The sequence below is a fragment of the Catharus ustulatus genome, chromosome 5, assembly GCF_009819885.2.
Source record: "Catharus ustulatus isolate bCatUst1 chromosome 5, bCatUst1.pri.v2, whole genome shotgun sequence".
Lineage (NCBI taxonomy): Eukaryota > Metazoa > Chordata > Aves > Passeriformes > Turdidae > Catharus > Catharus ustulatus.
Window position 1 is genome coordinate 29,317,802 of NC_046225.1, and position 25,712 is coordinate 29,343,513.

Genomic DNA, 25,712 nt, shown 5'->3' on the forward strand with positions numbered 1-25,712 from the left:
ACCTTTTCTGTGCCTGCGAGTTCCTGAATTCCCTTTTCCTGGTAATACTGTCCCTTTAAACCGGGACAATGTATTAGCCGCCCCGGAATATTGGCCACACTTCCGGGTTTCCACCAAAATTTTGGTCAAATTGGTGCGGTTTGTATTCGTGAAATTACTGTAAAATCATTAAAAAATTACTAAGTAGATCCTGCAACCCGAGCTCAGTGAAGTGCTACCCCTAACACCATCAACACCTTTGAACACTACTCCTTTTCAGGTTCAAAAAGCATGCTTGGGTTCCTTCTGCTATTCCAACACAATGACCAGTTCTTTCAGATTGAAAAAACATCTTGTACTCTGGGGAAATAGGAATCTGGGTGTGTAAGGATAGGAATTACACGTGTAAGCTGGTGAGATAGAAACTTATTTCTGCAAAAGGACTCACGCTCATTTCACAATCTATAAAAAACCAAACCAAAACAAACATAAAAAAACCACAGATCAAATTGCCATGAAGAATGTGAATGTCAAATCATACACAACAGGAGCAAGCATGGGAATAGTAGTATATTCTTCTTATAAATAAGTAGATGAAATAAGACAAATGAGTGAGAATAAATTTTCTTTTAGTTACTTTCATTGAGATATAAATGGAAAACAAAATTTAAATCAATTGGTATAAATCATATGTTTCCTGCTCACTGTCTTTTATCAAATGAGAATTGGCTGAAGGAGCTCTCTAGTTTAGTTTAACTATAATCAGGTTTAACAATTTCTAATCCAGCCACCTTGATTTCCTTCAGGCCACTGAAATCACTATATAGACAATCAGGTGGAAATTGTCACATGTTTGATCCTAGTTATTCTACCTCGTATTGTACACTGCACACTGATGTCCTCCAGCCAAAGCAAGTGTCATTCTCTATACTTCAGCCTACTGAAGTTATGTTTTGACCATTTCTTACTTTGAGAATCCTGTGAGACTTTTCTACTTCCTGATGTAATATTTTCCCTATCAGTTTTCACTCCAAAATGGGCACATCAACAATGAAAAGCCATTTAATATCACAATGGGTTTTTTTTGTATTGAAGTTTTTGTTATTATATGATACAGCAAATAACAGTGAATTCAACAGGACACGTTTATTCTTTCATGATAATGGATAAACTACTTTTTCGAAAGTGAAAATAACTAGATACAAACTACCAATAATCACTGTAGCACACTCCAATTAATCTGCAGGGGAATGATGTGCTATGTATCTTAAAAGCTCTTAAAGTTTAACAGCATTTCATCAGCCTAAAACAGATTGATTCAAAAAGATTGATTTAGTTTACTCAATCACAACTCCTAACGGCTTTTTCTTCAGTAAAATCCTTATTCTGATATTGAATGGGTTTTGTTCAGTTCAGTTTGGTTCATTTTCTAATTGTAGCCTGTTTTAAGCATATTATCAGAAAAAAATCCCCAACATTTAATAGCAAATCATAAAGAGCTGTTCTATATTCTCCTCTAGGCACAAATTCAGACTACATTTAGCACTGATGAAACTCTCAGAGAATGTATAAAGCATATGTGCTCTTGTATTCTAACTGGCCATCAGGAAAGGGGATAGGCTGACAAATAAGATGTTGCATTTTGAGCATCTAGCAGTTTCAGAGCAACTCAAGGCCGCAATCAAAACATCCATTAGAGTGCTCCACATTTCAGAAAAAGCAAGCAAGTGGTTGTCAGTGTATCCAGTAAATCACCTGATCCTATTACAAAATCAATTACTGCAGCACATTTCTATTGCTACACAAGCTGATAATGGCAAAATGATATTGCATAGCTACTCAAGGTCAAGAAAATTGTCAAAAAGATCTAAAATTTGTCTTTTCATCATGCAAATCCAAATGATACAGCATCATTTTAATGGTATAGTTAAAATTAAAAATATAATTACCTTCTTTGGTTGATTGAGACATTCAATGGATACTCTCTGCAACTGCTCTGATGTATGACTGCAAGACAGAAGATTGGAGTAGCAGGTCGAACAGCCCAGCCTCTTCGTTAAAAAAGAAATAATGCTGCAGCCACAGCCACACATTGACTTGCTCATCAGACAAGTTTATTCCTAAAGAAATTAGGACCAGTATTGTCCCATAAACACCCAAAATTGGCCAGCTGCCTCATTCTGCAGCTCCCTGACTGTTAAACAGAGAGGGAAGAAAATAAAAGAGAAAAAAAAAGAAGAATGTTTTGCAAAAAAAAAAGTCAGTCAGTCTCGTCAGCAAGTAATACCTTGCATTTAAAAAACAGGTGCATTTTTCCCTCCACTCCTCTTTGCAAAGTAAGGTGCTCCATCTTTTTGACAGACAGCTGTCCAACAGAGGAGCAAGTTCAGGGATGGCAATCTCTCAAAACTGCTTGCTGTCTACTCCTTCAATGACTGTTCTCACTTCCAATCTGTTTTGCCCTCCCCGGCAGCACAGCCTATCCAGCCTTGGCCATGGCCAGAGGAAGGTGTGCCAGCTCAGAGCTGCATGCCCCACCCCGCACAGCCCCACACGCTCAACCATGAACCTGACATGACACACTGCAGGTGCCTGCTTGCCTGCACATCTTTGGGGCTGCCAACCTGCTGAAAGGCCTCTGCTGGAAAAGGACCTTTAAATTACACAGGGGAATGATGGCATTTGACTGCTGCACTCTCAGACTGACTACCTGAAGTGTCTGGGAAATGGTGAAAAAGTCTTCTTGGAAAGTCAGAATGCATGAGAAAAATATTATCCAGGTCTATGAGATCCTGAAATAAAAAAGGCTGCTACAATGCTAGGAGAGTGAGAACAACATCAGGAAAAGTCAACACAAATTTGAACCCAGGAAGAAAGAAGAATGAAAGGATTTGTAGTAGAATGTCCAAAGATACCACAACCAAATCTCAATGCAAGTTAGAGGCAGATAGGCAGATCGTGTAAGCAGCTTTAACAAAGTCTTCAAGGAGCTCTTTGCTCTGAGAAAAACAAAAAATGTAAACTAATTCAAATGAGCAGTGAGATATAAACAGGTCTCCTAACCTTTAAAAAGAAGTATACTCTGCCCAAAATACAACATTGGATACCCCCTAATTTAACACACAAAATAACTTACTGATGGAAACATTGTCTTGTTTACAAGGGATAATGATGCAGTAACTATATACTTTTGCTTTTTCATGGGAAAAAAATGCAAATAATATTGTAAAAAGCTCATTTTAATTGATTTAAGATAGTATGGTATGCAATACTATTCCTGAAAGTAGAAGGTGTCACACTAACACAACTGCTTAACTTGACTGCGGGATAATCTGACTTGAAATAATTGTCACTTACATTTACAGAGCTATCAGTGCTTGTTCAACCCTTTTAAGTAAAAGGTTAAGAAAAATACAAGTGATGTGAAAGCAGCTGAAAAAACACTTGCTCACAATGCATTGAAACCCTAATTTCTCTCCTGCACTCTCCTCTCCCCTTTATTCTCTCTCTCTTCCTCCCTCCCTTTCTTTGGTTTAAAGCTGAACTCCCTTCACCTTGCTCTGCCCTTTTTATATTAATATTTATGTTCCTATTGCACAACAAATTGAATGATAAAAAAAATCCCCTTCCATAAATACTACAGAAGCAAACAAGCAAAATAATGTAGTAACCTTTTACTTGCCTGCTGGAGGTACTGTCTGCTGCAGAGAATTTGAAATCCACATCTGCAGATAAAATTGAGCCAGCATTGCCAAGGACTTTGCTCTTCCTGTGTTGATTCTATATGGCTATTCATTGAAAAAACACATTATCTAGAACATTTTAAAGTAATATCTGGTGAAATTACTTAAATATCTTAAGGAACCAACTTCCAAAAAAAGCAGCTGTAGCTCTCATAATCCACATTGCAGGGATAGCTCAGACACATTACTGAAGAAAGTCTTATTGCTGATGCATGCTTGTCAGCAATGTGCAGGATGTAGAAGCAGAGAGAGTGAATTAAAAAAATTAATACACAGATTTAGAGTGCAAGGATCATGTTCCAATGCTCAACATTTCACATGTCTTGCATATCACAAAAATCCCTTTACAAAAGCATCTGTTGTTTATAGGACTAAGAAAACATTGAAAGCAATCCCCACATCCCCTTGATTCAAATCCTGGTCTCAGTAGACTACAAGTCAATTCTTACACAATTTTTAACAAGAAACAGACTAAATGAAAGCATCAATATTTGGATAATGGTTTCAAGCCTAATAGGGTGAGGAAGTGCAAGAATTCACTAGAATTTGTGTTACTTTGTGTAGAGATGAAGCATCAGCAGTGTAGCCTGCTATTTATTATTTATGAATCCTTTCCCCCTTCAAGTCAGCTTCTTTAATGCACTGTTGATCCTCTAGTGCATGCAGATAGAGCCAGTGACTGATAGCCATGGTTTCATAGAAAAAAAGTATCTGCAACATAAATTAATATTTTTAAGAATATTGAAGTAATTTTACTGAGGCAGGGGGATGAGGGTTGGTGGTTATATCTATATCTATAGACAGCAGAAGTTCAGCGGAACTGAAGTCCTACTCATAGTGACATAGCTAATGGAAGAACAAACTTTTTTCCCCTCATCTAAAACATCCTATAGTGCCACTTAAAACATGAAGACAGATTTGCTTTTAAATTTTACATTGCTATTACCACTATATTTGTTTATTTTATTTTTCTTGTGCCTGATCAACAGAACTTTCAATAAAACTTTATTCCCTATTGTGGATGATACAATTCCTCCAAAGCCATCTTCCTCTGGCCCCTGGAACTTACTATAATAGATAAGGTCTCCTAGATACCAAGGCTGAGCCAAATTCCTTAAGAATTTGATCACTCTCTTAACATCTTGGAAGATAATTGGTTAGAAATGAGTTTATGTAATTGGTCAGTTCACCTTTAGAACTTTTGACATAGATTGGATGCTGTTTTTTGTATAAACTTTTTATTGGCTGTAGTTTCAATCCCCCTTGAACCTATAAAGATGACTGCCTACCCTTTGTCTGAGAGAATCCTGCTTGACCACCCTTCGCATGAAATAAAGATTCTTGTGGAATGTAAGTAAGGCCTTCAGTCTTTCTCTGCTGGCTAATGTAAGCTCCTGAGAGATGGCTGATCAATATTAGCACTCTCAGGTCCTGGTAAAACAACTACCAGAGACAAAAAGAAAACTTACACCCTATGATTCACCTGAAATTAAAATTGCTTGCTATGAGTCTTTTTCTTACATCCCTGTTTCCAACTAAAGTACAGTAATTTCACGAATACAAGCCGCACCAATTTGACCAAAATTTTGGTGGAAACCCGGAAGTGCGGCCAATATTCCGGGGCGGCTAATACATGAACAAAATTCTAAAAGCTGCCAACACGGAAGTGAGAGCCCGCGGCAGCCCCAAGCCAAGCTGGAGCCCGGCCGGCCCCGGCAGAGGTGGGAAAGCCTGGCAGAGGCGGGGCCAGCAGTGCGGGGGGCGGGCGGCAGAGCCCGGGCCAGCAGGGCGGGGAAGCCCGGGAGAACTGGGGCTAGCAGTGCAGGGGAGCATGGCAGAAGCAGGAAGGCCGACGGGTGGGGTTGCCTGGCAGCGGGGGAAGCCCAGCAGAATCGGGGCCAGCAGCGTGGGGGAGCCCGGCGGTGCGGGGGCCTGCATTGCCGGCCAGGGCGAGGAAACGCGGCGGCGGTGCAGACAGGAGGGGGCGGCCGGCGAGCCTGGCGGCGGCGGCAGCCTTGCCGGCCGGGCGAGCGAACACGGTAGCGGGGCGGTGCCGACGGGAGAGGGGGGCCAGCGAGCCCGGCGGCGGCGGCAGCCCTCCCGGCCAGGCGAGCGAACGCGGCGCGGCCGGCGAGCCCGGTGGCGGCAGCGGCAGCCCTGCCGGCCGGGCGAGCGAATGCGGCAGTGGGGCGGTGCTGACGGGAGAGGGGGGCCAGCGAGCCCGGCGGCGGCGGCAGCCCTGCCGGCCGGGCAAGCGAACGCGGCGCGGGGTGGCCGGCGAGCCCGGCGGCGGTGGCGGCAGCCCTGCCGGCCGGGTGAGCAAACGCGGCGCGGCCGGCGAGCCCGGCAGCGGCGGCGGCAGCCCTGCTGGCCGGGCGAGCGAACGCGGCAGCGGGGCAGTGCTGACGAGAGAGGGGGGCCAGCGAGCCCGGCGGTGGCGGCGGGAGCCCTGCCGGCCGGGTGAGCGAACGCGGCAGCGGGGCGGTGCTGACGGGAAAGGGGGGCCAGCGAGCCCGGCGGCGGCAGCAGCCCCGCCGGCTGGGCGAGCGAACGCGGCGCGGGGCGGCCGGCGAGCCTGGCGGCGGCGGTAGCCCTGCCGGCCGGGCGAGCAAACGCGGCGCGGGGCGGCCGGTGAGCCGGGCAGCGGCGGCGGCAGCCCTGCCGGCTGGGCGAGCGAACGCGGCAGCGGGGCGGTGCTGACGGGAGAGGGGGGCCAGCGAGCCCAGCGGCGGCGGCAGCACCACCCAGCCAGCCCCGCCGAGCCGTGGCGCTGAGCTGGGCCACCCGGCCCCGTCGGCAACCATGAGCAGGTCGAGCCTGCCTGGCCCCGCCCCGAGCCAGTAAACCCCGCTATGCCGCGATCCTGTTACTAATTGGCCAATTTGTGAAAGCTGCGCACGGATTCTCGCGACGAACGAAAGTGCGGCTAATATTCGGGGTGCGGCTTATCTATTGACAAAGACAGCAACATTGTCGAGGCACCGGAAGTGCGGCTTATACTCCGTGCGGCTTGTATTCGTGAAACTACTGTACAGTAATTTCACGACCTTAAGGTGCATCTCCGGGAGTTGGCAAATTTCGCAACTTTGTACATTATATAAGGTGCATCTCACTATAAAGCGCACTTTTTTTTTGCCGCGAAGGTCCATGCCACGTGCAACAAAGTAACTAATTAGTAACAGAATCCCACGATCGTGGAGTTTACTGGCAGGTGCTCAATTTGCAAACATTTTTCACAGATTGGCATAGTCTTTAAACGCAGCCCCAAGCGCCCTCCCCATGCGTGGGACCTGGCACTCCTGCCCACCCCTGGTGGGTGAGGCAGGGTTCGGAGTGGCCACGGCTCGGGACCACCTGTGGCTCGGGGCGGTGCGGCACTGCCCGCTCCCTCTCTCCCTGTGCAGCTGCTGCTGGCCGGGGGTTGGCAGCTCCCTCTCTCCCTGTGTGGCTGTTGCTGGCCAGGGGCTGGTCGGCGCTGTCCCCCCTCGCGGCTCGGCACTCCCGTGGCGCTGCACCCCCTCGTGGCTCAGCTCACGGCTCGCACTTTTTTTTTGCAGCAAGGAGCTGTGCCGCGTGCAACAAAGTAACGAATTACTGGCAGGTACTCAATTTGCAAACATTTTTCACAGATTGTTGTAGCCTTTAAACGCAGCCTCAGGTGCCCTCCCCGTGCCGCGGACCCCTGCACTCCCACCCGCCCCCAGCACCAGCTGGCGCGGTTCGCGGCTCCTGGCTACCACCACGCGGTCGTAGGTCCCGGCTTCCCCTGCCTGGTGGTCATAGCCGCCACGGGTCCAGGCACTCCTACCCAGCGCTGGCTGGCGCAGCTCAGCTTCTTGTTCCCCCTGCGCCCGGGCCAGGGCCAGTGCCACCCCGGTTTCTTCTTCCCCCCACGTCTGGGTCGGGGCCGGCGGCAGGTCTCTCCCTCCCCGCGCAGCAGCAAAGGCCAGGGCCAGCGCTGGCTCCCTCCCTCCCTCCCCGCGCAGCTCCTGCCGGCTGCGGCCACCCGCTCCCGCCCCGCCTTGCAACTCGGTGCTCCCGCGGCACCACCCCCACATTGTGGCTCACACTTCCGGTTTGGCAAATTTTGCAACTTTGTCCATTATATAAGGCACACCGGAATATAAGGCACACTTCCAGGTTCAGGGGATCATTTTAGTCAAAAGGGTGAACCTTATAGTCATGAAATTACTGTAATAAAGGTATGATGCTTTCCATAATATGCATTGACAGGATAGGGTCATGAACTCAACATCCTCAGAACTGTGGTCACCTTTAAGAATACCAGCAATTTTCATTACCTTAGCTCTCATGATTTCCACAAACTTGGTCAAGTCCAAGTTTCAAAACAGAGTAGGGTTGTTTATGGTATTAAATAAACCATAATAAATGGTTTATTTAATAGATTTTATAAATAAATTATTAAAAAACCAAGTTATTAAATAAATTTAATAAATGTTAGCATTTATGATGCTAACAAATCTTTCTTGCAATAGTCTTCATCACAAGCTACAGACAGTTTCTCTTTTTTAAAAAATGCAAAGGAGACTTGGTTTTATGCCAAACTAAGGCCATTGCTCTCTTGTATGCAAAATCTCAATAGTCAAGCAGCCAGACACACTCTTAAGCACCAATGAAATATCACTTGGATGTAGAGTGGAAAAGACAGTACACTATGGAAAGTGCAAGTACCAACTAATAAAAATGTGCAGAATAGATACACATATAGAAAAAATATAAAAATTATGAAATACAGTTAGAGAACAAATATCCAAACAAATGCAACTCTGAACTGGCGGAAAGTAGCCTGTGATTGGTAATAAGCAATTAGGATAAAATCACTATACTATATACAAGACATTGTAAAATTTAAATGTCTAAACTTATTGCAAAGGTCTCAACATACAACACACCTGACACATAGTAAAATAGTCAAACTGAAAAAAGCCAGCAGGTTTATTTGTTACATATTTAGAAAAACGCAAGAGAATGCAAGGGAAGCTGAAACTTCAATGGGTTTAGTAGGATGGAAGATACTTTTCACAACAGCTGAATGAGTTCTAAGGCAATTCTCCAAAAGATAGTTGGAAGCATCAGAGACCCTGGAGTTTGCCACACAACATGGCCAGCTCCCCTGTTCTGTCTGCTGAAAGTCTAGTTGCCTTGGAAAATAAATCCAACATGCACAGAAACCTCCTTTTCAATACCTGGCCAAGAAAAGGGTTGGCTATATTCCTCCTTCAAATGAATGGATTTTCTCAAAGTTATGGTCAAATTGTTGCTTAAATTTTTTCTTTTTAAAAAGTTCTTTTCAATACATACCTAGCTTTTAATACAGTCAGAATATATTTGCTTGTGCATAGCAAAAAATTACCACAAAATCAGAATGTAGGCTTCTTGAAAGGGAGATGACAGCAATCTGAATTAAGATTTACAAATCTACAGTAATTTGACGACTATAAGGCGCACCCTTTTGACTAAAATTTTGGTCCGAACCCGGAAGTGCATCTTATAGTCTGGTGTGCCTTATGTGATGCACAAAGTTGTGACATTTGCCACCCCGGAAGAGTGAGCCGCAAGGGGAGGGCAGTGCCATGGGAGCGTCGAGTTGCAAGGAGGGGCGGGAATGGGCAGCCACGGCCAACAGGAGCTGGGAGGGAGAGAGCCAGCACCAGCCCCAACCCCAGCACGGGGGGAACAAGAAGCCACCGGCCGCGGGGGGAGTGAAGAGCCGCTGGTCGTGGGGGGGAGCAAAGAGCCGCCGGGCACCGCCAGCTGTGGAGGGAGCAAAGCGCCGCCGGGTGCCACCAGCCGCGGGGAGAGCAAAGCACTGCTGGGAGCCAGGGGAGCAAAGCGCAGCCGGGTGCGAGGGGAGCAAAGCACCACCGGTTGCAGGAAAGCAGCGACACAGTCCCTGTGGCTGTGGGAAAGTGGCGGCGGTGGCAGCACAGTCTCTGCGGCTGTGGGAAAGCGGCAGCGGTGCAGCCCATGCAGCCGCCAGAAAGGGGCGAGAAGCGGCGGCGCTGCCGCCGACCCCGGGGAAGGGGTGAGAAGTGGCAGCGACACCAAGCCGAGCGAGGGACGGGTGGCAGGGCAGCCGCGCTGCCGAGCCGAGCGAGGACAGGTAGCAGGCCGGCTCTGCGGAGCCGCGAGGGGGAACAGCATGACGGTACAAAGGAGCCGTGAGGGGGAACGGCACAGCAGGAGTGCCGAGCCGAGCGAGGGAGGGAGGGAACAGCATGGCAGGAGCGCCGAGCTGAGCAAGGGAACAGTACGGCAGCTCCGTGGAGCCACGAGGGGCAACAGCATCGCAGCAGCACGGAGCTGCAAGGGGGAGGCGGCCCCACGACTGCGCCAAGCCGCGCCTGCCAGTACCGGGGGCGGGCGGGAGTGCCAGGGCCCACTGCACGGGGAGGGCGCCTGGGGCTGCCTTTGAAAGACTATGCCGATCTGTGAAAAATGTTTCCAAATTGTGCACCTGCCAGTAAACTCCACGATCACAGGTTTCCGTTACTAATTTGTTACTTTGTTGTGCGTGGTACGGATCTTCGCGGTAAAAAAAAAGTGCGCCTTATAGTCCAGTGCGCCTTATATGATCTACAAAGTTGCGAATTTTGCCAAGTCCCGGGGGGGGTGCGCCTTACTGTCCGGTGCACCTTATGGTCGTGATATTACTGTAATTAAGATAATAGAAGAACTTGTAGCTCTATAAACTCTATGATAGATTCTTTCTTGTAATCTAAAAGCTGCTCTATTGGTACATATAAAAGAACGAAGCCTCCTTTCATACACCAGTATAATAGGTATATAGTTAAAAGATAAAATAGCTTCTAATTGAAGGTTTACTCCTGGTAATAAAAACTTTGAAATTCTACATTGAGAGAAGCGGCAAATTGCTTTTAAAATTGCATCATCTGCTGAGCTTTCAAGACTGCAACTTAAAGATCTGAAAACGGTTTTTGGGTATTTGAGTTCTCATTTAAGAGATAATGAAACAAAACAGAAATTTAAAAAACACCATCACAACAGACAAGTACATTGTCCCTGCTACAGACAGATTTCAAAGTAGTTATGGGAAAGATATAAGAAGGCATGTCCAATTTCACCTAAGTGAAACAGAAGTGGTGTTTTTCAGCTTCATCAGCTTTTCTCAAGGCCCCTTCCTTCCTTCTTTTTGGGGTGGGGAGAGATGAATGGGTAGTTAAACTCAGGCTCATACTTTCCACTCTTGCACAAGACAAATCACCAAAAAAAAACCCCAAAACAACCAAATAAAAGCATTGAAGAAGACAACTCTGTTCCAAAACTGCAATTTGTACAAGCTTATGAAGGACAAGCACTGGCTGCACCTTCTAAGGCCCCCATTTCACACTTGATCTCCTTTGTTGATGACAAGTTTTTTAACAAGGTCTTTCTCACTCCATGTGTTCAGTTGCCTTTATTGCAGGCAGGAAAGGAAACAAGCAAGAGAAAAACACAAAACCCAAAACCAAAACAAACCCACAACATCATAAACATTTCTTTGACTGTGACTAAGTGATTCCTCCAGCCCCATGTCTTGCCTCTCTAGCTTACTTCCCCAACTTTGCTTTCCAGAGGATTTATATTTACCCGTTCATCTGGTCTGAAAACCTAAGTAAAAATAATCACACCCCTCCAGCAATTACCAGCATCTGCTAAAACATGAAGAAGTCCTTTCTACCATCTTCCAGCTATGTGAGACAATAAAAGGCTTCGCTCATACAGTGAGTACAGTCTAATGAGGACAATCAGTCTGGGGTTTGTGAGGATGTCTCCTGAGAGAGCAGCAGAAGATCCAGTGGTCGATTTCTGAATGCCTTTTCTAGTGGGCTTAAGAATAACAGAATTCACAACTTGGTTTGGGAGTTAAAATCACTTAGCTTGAATGGTGCTACAGTTAATACAATCTGGATGAGTGAATCACATGGCAAAATGCTAGCTTAACACCAGTAGGTTATGAAAGTTTAAAAACTATTTTTACTTTAGATTCAAGTTCATCACAAAGCAATTATGTTCTATGCTCTTGTCAGCCTTCTCCACAGGAGAAGTGGGCTGCATGTAACAGCAGAAAACATTAACTGATGTTGATGCAAGAGAGAAAAAAGCACTATGCCTGCTTCCTTTTTTCATATGAGATCATCCATCTGGTAATCCTAGAAGGGGAATTGTGTCCTCCAGCTAAAAAGAAATTTAAGGTAATCCGAAGTTATCAGTCAGAGAAGATGGGCATTTAACAAACTGTACTTCCTAGAGAATACTCCACATTTTAACAAAATGAACTTCATCTCTAAAAGTGAAATAGATAAAAATACAAAGTACAATCTAACTCAAGCAGAAATTACACTCTTTCATCAGCCTCTTCCTAACAAACAAATAGATATGCATACATTTAGCCCCAGTGCAGAATTTTTTCACAAAAATACATAGTATACCCATTCTTAAACTGGGGTTGAATAGCAAGGAACAACCTACAAGGACATTCCATATTGATTACTGTGTTGAAAGTTGGGTTTTCTTTTCCTTGTTACCTGTGGAATTTTTCCCATGTAGCTGCTAAGAAGCACTGACAGCTAAGTACTTGAGACAGGGAAAGACGGGGGGGAAGCGGGGGGGGGAAGGGCATGGAACTCCTCTGATTTTTGGGAGTTTCTCTCGAGGAACAGAGACACCCAAGAGCCCAAGAGTAGAAGCAGGTAAAAGGAGAGTGGGAGCAGTTGCTTTCTCACTCAATCTCAGCTTTAAATGAGAACAGTTGCCGCTACCACCGCCATAACCCAGCTGGGAGCTGCCTCTTCTTCTGCTGCTGGACTCTGCACTCCCCGCCCTGCAAGGATGCCCTGCCATTTCAGCTTGCTGTTTCTGAGTGTCCTGCTGGAACACCGGGACCGACACTGCCCCAGGGTTCGTGAAGCAAAGCCTCTCTTTTCCATCCCTTCCGGTCTCAGACACAGCCGCCATTACTGCGTGCTGCCCGAGCTTGCGCCACAGGGCCCCCTGCAGTCACGGGGGGATCATCGCACCTGCCCTGTCCACGGGAGCCACCAGCGCTCCCTGATGGCTGCGATGGGGAAAATGCCTGCGGCCTAGAGGAGTATTACTAGGTTCCTGGTTCTGTTTGTTATTAATTCCATCGTTGCTGTTTCGCTTGCCTTGTTATACATACTAGCAAAGAACTGTTTTTCCTATCCCCATATCTTTCCCTGAGAGCACCTTAAAATTTCAAAATCTCAAGAATCAGAGGGAGAGAGCTTACATTCTCCAATCCAGGAGAAGTCTCTACATTTCCTAGAGGACACCTGTATTTCAAACCAAGACAGACTGCTATATACTGAATCTCTTAATATACATTCACTTTCATCTGTGCCAAAAGCAGAGAGTGATTCAAAAAAGCTCTGAGGAAATAGTTAATCTTTCCTAAACTATCAAGTCTATTTATCAGTTTATTTGCAGGTCCCAAGAAAAAGGACAATTAACTTCTCCCTACTCTGTATGTCATGCCATCTATTTTCTACACAGAAAAATCAAGGTGTTATCATGCATGAGCTTAACCTAGACAACACAAGCAAAAACAACTGTACCAATGCTTCAGTACAAGCCTTAAGTGTGTGCCAGAACACAAAACTGAAGAAATCTCCATCCCTAATGACGGTAATTAAACACACACCAGCACAGGGGCATGAACAACTTCCACTAGTTATATCTTGAATTTTATTGAAGTAGAGCAGTCCAGGGTCAGTGCTCCTGGCAGGGAAGTTCACCTGAGGCTGCTGCAGGCTGACAGGCATTGGCAGCAGAACCATTTATACTAGCTTCAAAAACATACTTAATTCTCCTCTATTTCCATCCACACGTCACCCCTGGTCTTGTGCGGGCACAAGAATCTGTGTAGATTGCACAAGCATTTTAGATGTTATTGAAACAATTAATTTTATTCTGCAACAGTTCTGAAATCTAGATCACTGCACAGATGCTCCTAGAAGTCAAAAGTCAGAAGCTAATCAGCAGAATTTATTTCAGTATCACTGCCTAAAAACTGTAACCTAACACTAGTTTCAATCTTAGAAGCCTTGTTGCTTATGCGAGGTTACAGAGTCATTGAATCCTTGTTTCAAACTCCTCTTCCTCCCTTACACAGGGGAATAGACAGGTGTAATTGTTCATTTAGTTAGACAGGGGAAAATACGAAAATTTGGATTTGGATAAAAAACACAGGGGAAAAAATAAAAGTAAGGCCACACTTCACAAAATGGTCAACATAGATCAGTGTGCTATGCTGCACATGACTTCACGACACAATACAGAGGGGGATGGTGACATGGAAGGTAAAATACAGCCAGAGAAGGAAGTCGGGGATATTGTTGTTTGACACAGCAGGTTTACCACAGGAAATCAAACATGACCAAATACATGGATGTCATATACTCCACTGATGAAATAACTTGTTGCTCTGTTCCTCACTTCCTTGTCAATATAACTGCTTTCTATGCTTAGGGCACTTGGGTAAAGTAAGGAAGCTAAGGACTAAGTTACAGTAATTTCACGATTACAAGCCACACCGTTTTGACTGAAATTTTGCTCCCACACTGGAAATGCGGCTTACACTCAGGAGCGGCTAATATGTGAATAATTTTCTGACATTTCCAACCCCGGAAGTGCAAACCAAGGTGCCAAGTCGAGTAACCTTCCAGTAAAACCCGGCTTTACCTGATTGTTACAAATTGGTTACTCTGTTGCACCGCGGGTGGAGTCAGGCTTCGTGCAGGCAGCGTGGGAAGGTGGGGGGGGGGCGGGGGCGGGGGGAAGGCAGGGAAGCTCCCTCCTTCAGGCAGCGCAGCCCAGGGGAGAGATGGGGGGCTCCCTACTGCTGGCCCTGTGGCCTGGGGGGAGGTGGGGGCTCCCTCCTTCAGGCAGCGCAGCCCAGGGAGGTGGGGGAGTTCCCTCCTTCAGGCAGCGCAGCCCGGGGGAGGCGGGGGGCTCTGTCCTGCTGGCCCCACGGCTCGGGGGGAGGTGGGGGGCTCCCTCCTGCTGGCCCTGTGGTTCGGGGGGAGGCAGGGGGCTTCCGTCCCCACCTGCCACTGCCATGGGTGCCAGCGGGCACCATCACCGCCTCCCACCACTGCCGCGACTGCCGGTGGGCACCCTGCCCCCTTGCCACCACGGTGGCAGCGCTGGGCCGGGGCGAGTGAGCCTGGTGGCGGCGGCAGCTGGCCCCAAGCGGCCCTGTCGAGCAGCAACGCCGAGCTGGGCCACCTGGCCCCATCGGCAGCCCCAAGCCCTCATGGCCTAAGCCGAGCCCGTAAACCCCACCATCCCGCGATTCTGTTACTATTTGGCAACTTTGTTGCACGCGGGTCCTCACTGCGAACGACAGAGTGGCTTATAATTGGGTGCGGCTTGTGTATGGACAAAGAACGAAATGTTTGCCAACACCCGGAGATGCGGCTTATAGTCCGTGTGGCTTGTAATCGTGAAATTACTGTATTTACCTACTATATTAGTAAAGAGCAGATAGAAAAGGAAGGATACATTGCTTGCAGGTAGGACAAGATACAGACAGCTAACACTGGCTGTAGTTTTTCTTCCTTTTCCTGTGACCAGAGTATAGGAGAAATAGTTGCTAACAGGTTTGACATGCTGCAGACAGCTTTCAGGGAGAAGAAAACTCAAAAACTGTGAAGTCGCAGCAATAAACATTCCAAACCTTACTCAGAGGAAGCTTGAGCTGGATGTGCTATCTAAAGCACTCCAGGCATTTAATTGTCCACAGTTGCCATTGCATTAGAGCAGCAACTGGACCCACCATTACAGGGGAAGAAGTGACTGAGAGTAAGCACCTTAGTGATACAGAATGATCAACTATCAATGTAACATCCTAAACAGATTTCATTCCATATTTATAATCTAAAATCAGATTTTACTTCTAAATTACAACCAGTTCTTTGGTTTTAAGGTTATTTTCTTGTATGTTAAAATTATTTATTTACTATCAAGATGTGAAAGACCAGGTAAGTAGTGAGGTCCCCTGTGGGAGGCCTGGTTTTACATATACGCATTCCTGCAACCACTTCGCAGTAAGCAGCTAGAGCAGATGAAGCAAGCTATTCAAAGTCATGAAAGGTTTAATAACTTACAATTATTAACTGAAAGCAGAAATACAACAATCTTGCAAAATTCACATCTGATTACATGCCTTTTAACAGTTTGTATTCTTTTAATTAAGCCAAAGTATTCAATTTCTCTAAAGTTCTGAAAATCTTTGGTCCCAGAATATCCAATTTGCAAGTCATGTTTAGAATTTGTGACTAATTGGTTTACAAACTTCAGGAATAACTTTCTCCCTAGAGCAAGATCAAGACACGGTGCTGGGATATGCTTTGTACCATGCACCCCAGACAACTCATTCCCAGTTCAGTTTCTTAAACATGATATTGAAGAACATAAAACCTACAGAATACCACTGGATCTTGTTAGACCAGTTAATGTTTTATTGTAATTGCTTGGGGATTCACTTCTTTCCTCTTTTAGTTGGCAGTGGGTGAGAATGTGACAATGACACCAAGACAATTTAGGACATAGTCAATTAGCATTCATTTGTGTAGTCTCAAACCAAACCCCATTTCATTTGTTGTAGCACGGTAAATAGAGTGCTTAAAGAGGCATTCAAGGTGAAGTCACAGTTTGCTCATGCTGTTTTTCTTGTCTGCCATAACCTAACTAAATGAACTTCAAGTAAACTAAATACAGTAATTTCATGATTACAAGCTGCACATCTGGGTGTCGGCAACTTGTCGTTCTTTGTCCATATATAAGCCGTACCGGATTATTAGCCGCACTTTCGTTCGCAGCGAGGATCCGCATGCACCTTTCACAAAGTTGCCAATTAGTAACAGAATCGCATAATCACAGGGTTTACTGGCTCGGCTCCGCTCGAAGTCGCTGCCAGGGAGCGGCCCCGGCCCTGCTTGCTGCTGCCGCTGGGAAGCAGGGGAGCAGTGTGCCCGGCTGCTGCGGTCAGGAAGCGGGAGAGTGGGGTGCCTGGTCGGTGTCGCCGGGAAGCGGGAGAGTGGGGTGCCTAGCCGCCGCCGCCAGGAAGCAGGAGAGCGGCGTGCCCAGCCGGGGGTGGGCAGCACCGCTGCCACCGCGCTTGCCGGTCTTGGGCAGCACCGCCGCGCTTGCTGGGGGCAGGTAGCGCTGCTGCGCTTGCCGGGGGTGGGTAGCGCCACTGCTGCCATGCTTGCCATGGGCAGGCAGCGCCACTGCTGCCACGCTTGCTGGGGCTGGGCAGTGCTGCCGTGCTTGCTAGGGGCAGGTAGCGCCGCCACTGCCCCATTGCCCAGGGCCAGGTAGGCTCCAGTTCGTCTCAGGGCTGCTGCGGGCTCCCACTTCTGGGTTGGGAAATTTGCTAAATTTGTTCATACATAAGCCGCTTCTGAGTGTAAGCCGCACTTCCAGGTTGGGAGGTAAATTTTAGTCAAAATGGTGCGGCTTATAATCATCAAATTACTGTACTTTAGTTAACTAATCAGTGTAACCAATTTACCATTTTCCATTTACACCTAAGTATTCATACACTAGAAAATTCCACTCCCTCCCTTTTTGTCAGCTGGTCTAATAAGGGATATTATTCTTCTTTCCTCTCCTGCCCCTCACTGCACAACAAGCCTGGTTTTACTCTCCTTCTTCTATCCTGTCACAGCTGCAATACTATTATGATCTGCTGCATCCACTCCTCAGGATTGCTAGCACATCCTGTGTCTCATGCATTCCACAACAGAAAAATTTCAAGTAATCTCAAAACTCTTAGGCACTAAACTTTCAAACTGGCTTAGTTTAGATTAGGTACAAAATTAGATACAATCTGGGTACAAATAATGCATTTCTCAGTGACTAAAACAGAAATCAACAAGATGCCAGGAAAAGTTCTCTCACATGTTTTCTTGGAGCTTTTTAACTGATGTGTCTTGGAGCCTTCTAATTAATGCACCTTCAATGTTTCAGTTTTACAAAAACATTAAACTTCTATATTCCATTAGCTAGGAATAACTGTCAAAACACACAAATGGTATTGTCTGCTGATGTTGTTTCACACGGACACCAGTGATACAACCAGAAGTGACGAGTATGAAGGATTACAGAGCCCTGAGAGTGACAGTAAGGAACTCTGGAGCACAGGTAGATTTTTATAATCAATCCTCTCAGTCAAATGGATTTCAAAAGCGCCAGTTGAATCGGGAAAATCATAAAATGGTTCCAGGACTGGTACCACCACCAGGGGCTTAGCTACCTGGACTGTGAGACTTGCTTTGAGAAACCCAGTTCTAACAAGGGCTGATGTGGTCCCTCTGTCGGAGAAGGGAAGTGTGTCTTCAGTCATAGTTTCACCAAGCCAGGGAAGAGGACTTTAAACCAACAGTGCTGGGGTGAGGAACTTCAATTTATGCCACTCATAACAATTTGATGTCAGTGTCAGCAAAAGAAGCCCAGAGCCTGGAGCAGGATCAGAGGTCAGTCAGAGAGCACCTGAAGGGCACCACAAGGCAATTCCAGCCATTTCAGCCAGTAAGATGGCTTCATCGTGGGCCCAACTGAAATGTCTCTATGCAAACACAGGTAGCATGGGGAATTGTAGGATCATATTTACAGGAAAATGGACATTAATTAAATGAAGCAGTCAAACCTTCTGAAATAGGTTATCTCTGTGAGTAACAAAGCTGATGTGTCAAGAAGAAGCAGAAAGTTGCTGAAAGAACGTAGGGGTGTCAACCTGAGTAAAGTAACACTTATAGTATCAACTAATTAAATTAAGAAAAAAGGCACATGCTTACCTCATGGACAATGTAGAGTTACCAATTTAAAGACACATGGACAAAGCAGAGCAACCAATAAAAAAAATACATGACTGTATAATCAAAGATAAGAAGTAAATATAAGCATTGTCTAGAGGCACAATAAATGTTTTTTGCTTGATTCACATTGAATCATGCAGAGTCCTTTGTCTTTTCTCTACAGGGAATAAACAAAAAGATTTAGTTGTGATCTTACTGGCACCATGGAACTGTGGTGGGATGGCTCCTATGACTGGAGTGTTCGAATGGAAAGACATAGGCTTTTTAGGAAGGACAAGCAGGGTAAACAAGGAGGGGTGTTGCCCTTTATGTTAGTGGCCAGCTGGAGTGCATGGAGATCTGCCTGTGGATGGGTGAGGAGTTGATCAAGAGCTTATGTCAATCAGGATTAAAGGGAGGGCAGGGACAAGCGCAAAGCACAACATCCTTGTCTCAAAACTGGAGAAACATTGATTTGACAGGTGGACTGCTCAGTGGGCGAGGAATTGTCTGGATGGTCTCACTCAAAGAATTGTGATCAACAACCTAAGTGTAGACCAGTGATGAGTGGTGTTCAGTGAGGAGCTGGAATTGGGACTAGTGCTATTTAACAGCTTTGTTGGTGACCTGGATAGTGGGAACGGAGTGCTCCCTCAGTAAGTTCACTGATAACACCAACCTGTGTGGTATGATCAATACATTGCCACTCCAGAGGGATCTGGACAGGCTTGAGAGGTGGGGCCATGTGTACCTCATGAAGTTCAACAATGCCAAGCACAAGGTCCCACACCTGGGTGAAGGCAACCCCAAGAACCAATACAGGCTAAGCAGAGATGGATTGAGAGCAGCCCTGAGAAGAAAGACTAGGAGGTGTTGATAGAGGAGAAGCTCAACATGACTTGTCAATGTGCACCTCGCAGCCTGGAAATCCAACTGTATTCTAGGGTGCATCAGAAGCAGCATGGGCTGCAGGGCAAGGGAGGAGATTCTGCACATCTGCTCTTGTGAGAATTACCTGGAGCGCTGCATGCAGCTCTGGGGTCTCCACCTTAACAGAACTGAGGACCTATTAGAACGGAGTCAGCAGAGATCCAGAAAGATGATTAGAGGGCTGAAGTACCTCTCCTACCAGGACAGGCTGAGAGAGCTGAAAAAATGAGGGCTCTGAGGAGGCATTATTGCATTCTTCCAGCACCTAAAAGCAGTCCATAAGAAAGCTGGACAGGGATTTTTTATAAGGGCATGAAGAGATAAGACAAGGAAGACTGGTTCTAAACTGAAAAAGGATACATTAAGATTAGATATTAAGAAAAATTCTTTATTGCAATTATTGTGAGGCACTGGCACAGGCTGCCCAGAGAAGCTGCAGATGCCCCATCCCTGGAAATGGTGAAGATGAGGCTGGATGAGGCTTTGAGCAACCTGATCCAGTGGAAGGTTTCCCATAGAGGGTAGAGTCAGAACTAGATAATTTTAAGGCCCCTTCCAATGCAAAACATTCCAGGATTCTGCAATGAAAGACACCGAATATTAGCCTCTCTGGCTAAGTAACAGAATCTTTGGAGCATGTCAGATAAGATGAAGTTTTTGAGGAACTTTCCATGGAATCTGAAAGGTATATTTTCTCAGCTTTGCACTGAGTTTATATTCTTAGCCACTAGTTTTTCTACTCAAATTTTTAATGCAAAGTTGCAATTTGTGTGCAATGTAAATCAGTCACATATTGAACCCATTAGCCAAAACATTGTGGCACTGAGGAGCAGAAAACATTGTATAATCACCTCTAGGTACAAACAATGCCCGTAACTATGTCAAACCATCCTCCTCACAGTTTTTAATGGCAAGTTTTTATTTTTATTTTAGCATTTCCTAAAGTTCAAAAGTTCACACAAATTTAAGAAAGCATTTCCCTTAAATTTTTCCCATAAGAATAATTTTCTATTGAATTTTATATTCAGCTAAATATTTCATAATTCTCCAGTAGCAGGCAAATCAGCATATACTTCACAACTTCAGTTAAAGAGACAACTGCAAATATGTTACCAAATATCCATATATTTTGTACAACTGAATTTGAATTATAAAAGTGGCTTTCTGGCACAAACCAAATTGGTGCTTGTTTACCTAGAAAGTGCCTGGCTGTAAGCTGCAGCTGTTGAGGAACTACTTCATAAGCAGCTTGATCCACAACACAGCCAGAGGTGTTCTGTTGTATCATTAGCTCTCTCACTCAATTAAGACCATTCCAGCAGGCAGTCTCACAATGAGATTAGTCCTTGAACTATCCTGGAAAAGTTCTCCTCTTGCCATCCCTGCAAGCAGTGGCCACCATCAAAACAGCCAGGCTGTTTTGTGTCAGGGCAATGACAGATGCTCTTCAGCTTTATCGTACTGTAGGCAAGTCATCCTCCCAAAGCCATTAAAGCAAAAAGACTACAAGCAGCAGCACTTTCTTCACAAGCATTAAAAATTAAGGGCTGGCTATCATATTAAATCACTAGCTGCAGCATTCTTTTTCAAAAAGACTTGGACAGCTGAAAACATTTCACATTATATTCAGTTCTGGAATAAAGTGGAGTAATTTGCATAATATGCATTTCCCCCTGGAAATGTACTTGTGCTTTCCCAAAGAAAAAGGAAAAAAGTACATCAAGTTACTAATTTGTGTTGTCTGAAGGGTTAAGTTAAAGAACGGAATTCTAAATTCAATTCACAATTGGTATCTAATAGTTTGCTAAAAACAATTCAGATCTCTCTGTGCATAATAGTTTAGCGAAAGTAGTTTTGTTTAATTATTCAAAATGCACGTGTCTCAATATTTGACCAATAGAAAACATTACATGAAAAGATTAAAATATTTTTAAATGGAATTCCAAAAATTATAAAAAACCACCAAACCCCACAAAACTGATTAATCAGCACTTACTACAACTACTTAATTACCAACAAAATCCTGATTATCCCAGAAGAGTCCATTAAAACAAAAAACCAACAAAGAAAACACATTACTTTTTTACTGAGAATACTGAGTGAAGAAAAAATTAGGGTATTTTAGGGTGTCAAGTTATTAAGTTTGTAGAAGAAAGCTACTTGTCAAGTTAAACTAGAGACAACTTGCAACTTTGCTGGGCAACTTCATCTTTGCACCTTTTTAATTAAATATGTCAAATCATCAAAAATTTATTTTTACAAAAATTATTTTGGAAATAAATAAAGCTTTGTTTTTAAGTTACCTTGCTTTTACTGCCCAGTATTACTGCTGGCAAAGTTTACAATGAACACAATTCAGGAACCAAATAACATAAGCACACAAAAGGTCCAAACAAGGATCAGTCTTGATGGACAGATGAAAGCATGGAGGCTGCAAGAAGGGGATGGTATTCCCAAAGTGAGGGTGACCCTCGGCCAAACCAATCAAGAGCAGCTCCCTTTAAAAAGTTCATTCATTAACTTTCAAGGGCTAATGATTCTGGTGTCTTTCAGGAAGACTGGTAAGAACTTTGCCAGTCTAGTCACTGCTGGATGGCAGTTGAAGGAAAGGATGGGAGGTGTCTATTCCCTTCCTCAGCTCAGATCTCCTGTGGGACCAAAATTCAAAGTTTTGGAGTTCAGCTTGCTTTGTATTAGGCAGCACAGACCAAATAAGAACTTGCATAGATTCTAAAATGTGAAAGACTATTTTTTACAGTGGAGAGAACAGAGTATTTACCCATAATTATGCCCTACTCCACCCCTGGTTTCACTGAAGACAAACTTCTCTCCAGACACCAAAAATTCTAAATAAGTTTCCTTCTGAAAGCTACAACTCCTGTGAAGACAAGCATCTTCCTACACTAATTTATACCAGACAGAGTTGCTTATACTGTACCAGTGCTCAAATTTATAAGGTTCTAGGTCCAACGTATGAATTTTCATGTCTTAAAACAAAAACTTTCATGTATTATTGGCCTTTTACTGTCAGAGAAAAGTAACAAAGATATTTTTACTCTGCATAACTGACAATCTACCCTGCAGAGAGCCTCTCTGTCAGACTCTTCTTGGAGACATAGTGATAGGACAAAAGTTACATATGCAAGTTTCAAGAACAGAAATTCTGACTAAGTGTCCTGAAAAAGTCTTACATCACATCCAAATACTGAAGCAGGCTTTCTAAAGAAGCTGTGGAATAGCTGTCCTTGGAGATATTAAAAACTCATCCTGGATAGCAACGCTGAGCAACTTTATCTAGTCTGGTCCTACTCTGAGTGGGGGTCTGGACCAGATCTCCAAAGACCCTTCTAATCTAAATCATCTTACAGCACCATGGAAAAAAAAATCACCTTATGACTCCATGAAACTAAAACGAGGACTGGAGGGGAAGAGGTAATGGTGGTGGTGTGTCAACTGTACTGCACTGTAGAGCTATACATTAACATACATACACCATACACATACCATACAGAAAGATGATTGATTTTTGCCTGTAAAAAGAAAAGGGTTGCAGAACTTCTTAGTCTTTTTTTTTTTGACAATCTACTCTGTCTCCCCAATGTCCTCCTGTTCCATCTCCTAATAATCAAATTTCAGCCTTTCTAATGACAATAGTCAACATATATAAAAGGACACTGTAGCAATCATGATGCCAGATGAAGAAAGTTAAACTATGTGCATAGAATATGAATCTCACGTTTTCTGCAGGAAAAAAGAAGGTGATTTCATGTGTAAAACAACAGCAGCAATTCCGTCCTTTGTGGAGACACACCATTTCTAAAATCTCTGTTGTCCTGGGGTGATGTTATGGTGCTTGTATCCCCAATCATGTATTCTGTTTAAGTGAAGGTTTGTTTTGTCTACTTATCAGTTGGCTCCCCTCCCCCATCGTCTGTGCTTAGGGGAGGCTAGGTTTGCTGACTCAGGCTTGCTTGCTTGCTTGCTTGGCTTGCTGGCTTTAACTTTGATGGCTTTTGCTTATTACTTAGTTTAGTTAGGCAGTCCAATCTCTTTCCCTGGACTGTTTATTTTTTGTTCTTTCTCTCCCTTTCTATATACCATCTGAACCTGTTCTGGACTGGGACCTGGGAAACACCAAGGAACACCGGGAATCTGCAATTTGTGATCTGCAGCAGTCATCCCCAGCGCCGGAGACTGATACCACTCGCAGGAGAGATTTTCTGAGTTTGTCATCCTCTCAGAGTGGTGGGGCTGTTCATTTTCTTTTCTTGGGTTGGGGAGTATTTTGATTGTTAAATAAACAGGTTTTTTCCACTTTTCCTCTGAGGAAATTCTTCCTGAACCCGGTGGTGGGGGGAGGAGTCACGGGGGTTTTGTTTTCTGCAGGCTCCTTCTGGAGGTTTTCCTCAAATTTGCCCTAAACTAGGACATCTATTGAGACAGCATGAAGAAATGCTGCACGGGGACCACACGTATGTTTCTGGTAGTTTTGCTGTCCAGCAGGCTGCTATAAATATTCAGCCCATTCCTTATGATAGATCCCACCAGTCAGACACAAAAAGACACCTTCCCACCTCTGCAAAAATGCTGTGGGGTCGTGTTTCTCAGGACTGCCACACCAGCAAACAGCAGCAGAGAGGGACCTGCCACTGGGAGGAGCTGTAGCCATACACGATTTTAAATCCTTGCCTTCCACTCAGGTCTGAGAACCTGGCAGAAGTTAACTATTTCTGCAAGCCAGGTTCTGCCAGCAGGACAGAGGCTACCTGCTGCAATACACCAAACTGACTGAATAAGCACAGAGAAGTAATTCTGCATTCTACAAAACAGAGGTCAGACTTCTGCACATTAAAATAATCCATCCTTTGTAATCTTCTCTAGGTTAGTCCACAGTTTTGTCTGAAGCTATGCTGTCTGTACATTGTAGAGAAACAAGTAATCCAAGTACAAAAAGGGTACCAGCTTCCCTGAATCCACAACTGTGAGAATCAGTTTCTCTATAATGCAGATTTCAACAACAGATGAAGGAAGTATTGTGAGCTAAAAAAATTAAAAATCATATTGATGTTTCTCCCTTTGACAACATCTTTACAAATCAGCCAACAGAAACACTACACGGTCTCTCAAGACACAAGTTACCCTCACAGCATTGTATCACCCAGCAGAGCCATTAACTGACACTAATAATGACTTCAAATGCAGCCGTCTCACAACTAGGTGTTCACATCCACCACCACCATCGGCAACACCACAGAGCCACTCTGGCTTCGATAACAAGAGTGAGGAAAGGAAAACACCACTCTTTTAAAAGCAAAAAGCATGCATGTATGGAGGAAAAAAACTACAATAATTTCACGATTATAAGCTGCACCTGATTATAAGCCACGCTTCCGGGTGTCGGCAACTTTTTATTCTTTGGCCATATATAAGCTGCACCGGATTATAAGCAGCACTTTTCGTTTGCAGAGAAGACCCGTGTGCAACAAAGTAATGAATTAGTAACAATTGTGCAATCATGGGTATTACTGGCAGGTGCTTCATTTGCAAACATTTTTCATGGATAACCTAAAAACTAAAAAAATACAGAGAACAATCACTCACTTTTATTAAACCTGCCGGCTCCGCTCTCACCCAGGCGAGGGGAGGGTGCGGCCCAGGGGGGCGAGGGCAGCAGGGCAGGCAGGCTGGGGACCTGCTGCCCCAGGCTGTCGGAGGCAGCACAGGCCGCAGGCAGGAAAGTTTCCTGGTGAGCAGCGGAGCCCCCTCCGAGTGCCGCACCGCCCACCCCAGTGCCGGGGTGGCCCCAGTGCTGGGCAGGCCCCGCTGCTCGCTGGGCGGGCTGGTGCCCTGCCCCAGGTGCTGCGCGGTAGCGGGTGGGAGCGTGGAGCCTGGGCCCGCCGGTGTCAGGGGTTGGGAGCCTGGCGGAGCCACCCGGAGGGGCCCTGAAGGGCCAGGGAGCGCCACCGCTGCCCCGGGGCTGGGGAGTATCACCGCTGCCCCGCCGCGGGGGACGGGTGGGCTCCGGTTCGGCTCAGGGCTGCTGCCGGCTTGCACTTCCGGGTTGGCAAAATCCTGAACTTCATCCATATATTGGCTGCACCTGATTATAAGCTGTACTTCTGGGTTCGGACCAAAATTTTAGTCAAAATGGTGCAGCTTATAATGGTGAAATTACTGTAATTACTATTTGTCCTAAATAGAGAGCTAAAAATGG

At 45.3% G+C, this 25,712-nt stretch overlaps 1 protein-coding gene across 3 annotated transcripts in view; it reads right to left on the bottom strand.

Moving 5' to 3' along the window:
• Positions 1 to 25,712, bottom strand: part of FBXW7 (F-box and WD repeat domain containing 7) — a 229,661-nt gene that overhangs the window by 173,894 nt on the left and 30,055 nt on the right. Inside the window, exon 1 of one of the 3 annotated variants that reach the window (XM_033059351.2) lies at positions 1,929 to 2,014. The exons of 1 other annotated variant lie outside the window; for it this stretch is intronic. Coding sequence is in view for 1 of the 2 variants with exons in the window: in XM_033059358.2 (XP_032915249.1) it covers positions 1,929 to 2,084 (156 nt within the window). In the remaining variant the exon portion in view is untranslated. Of the gene's footprint in view, positions 1 to 1,928; positions 2,135 to 25,712 lie in introns of those variants that run through there. One more of the 3 variants, XM_033059358.2, reaches the window with a different exon arrangement.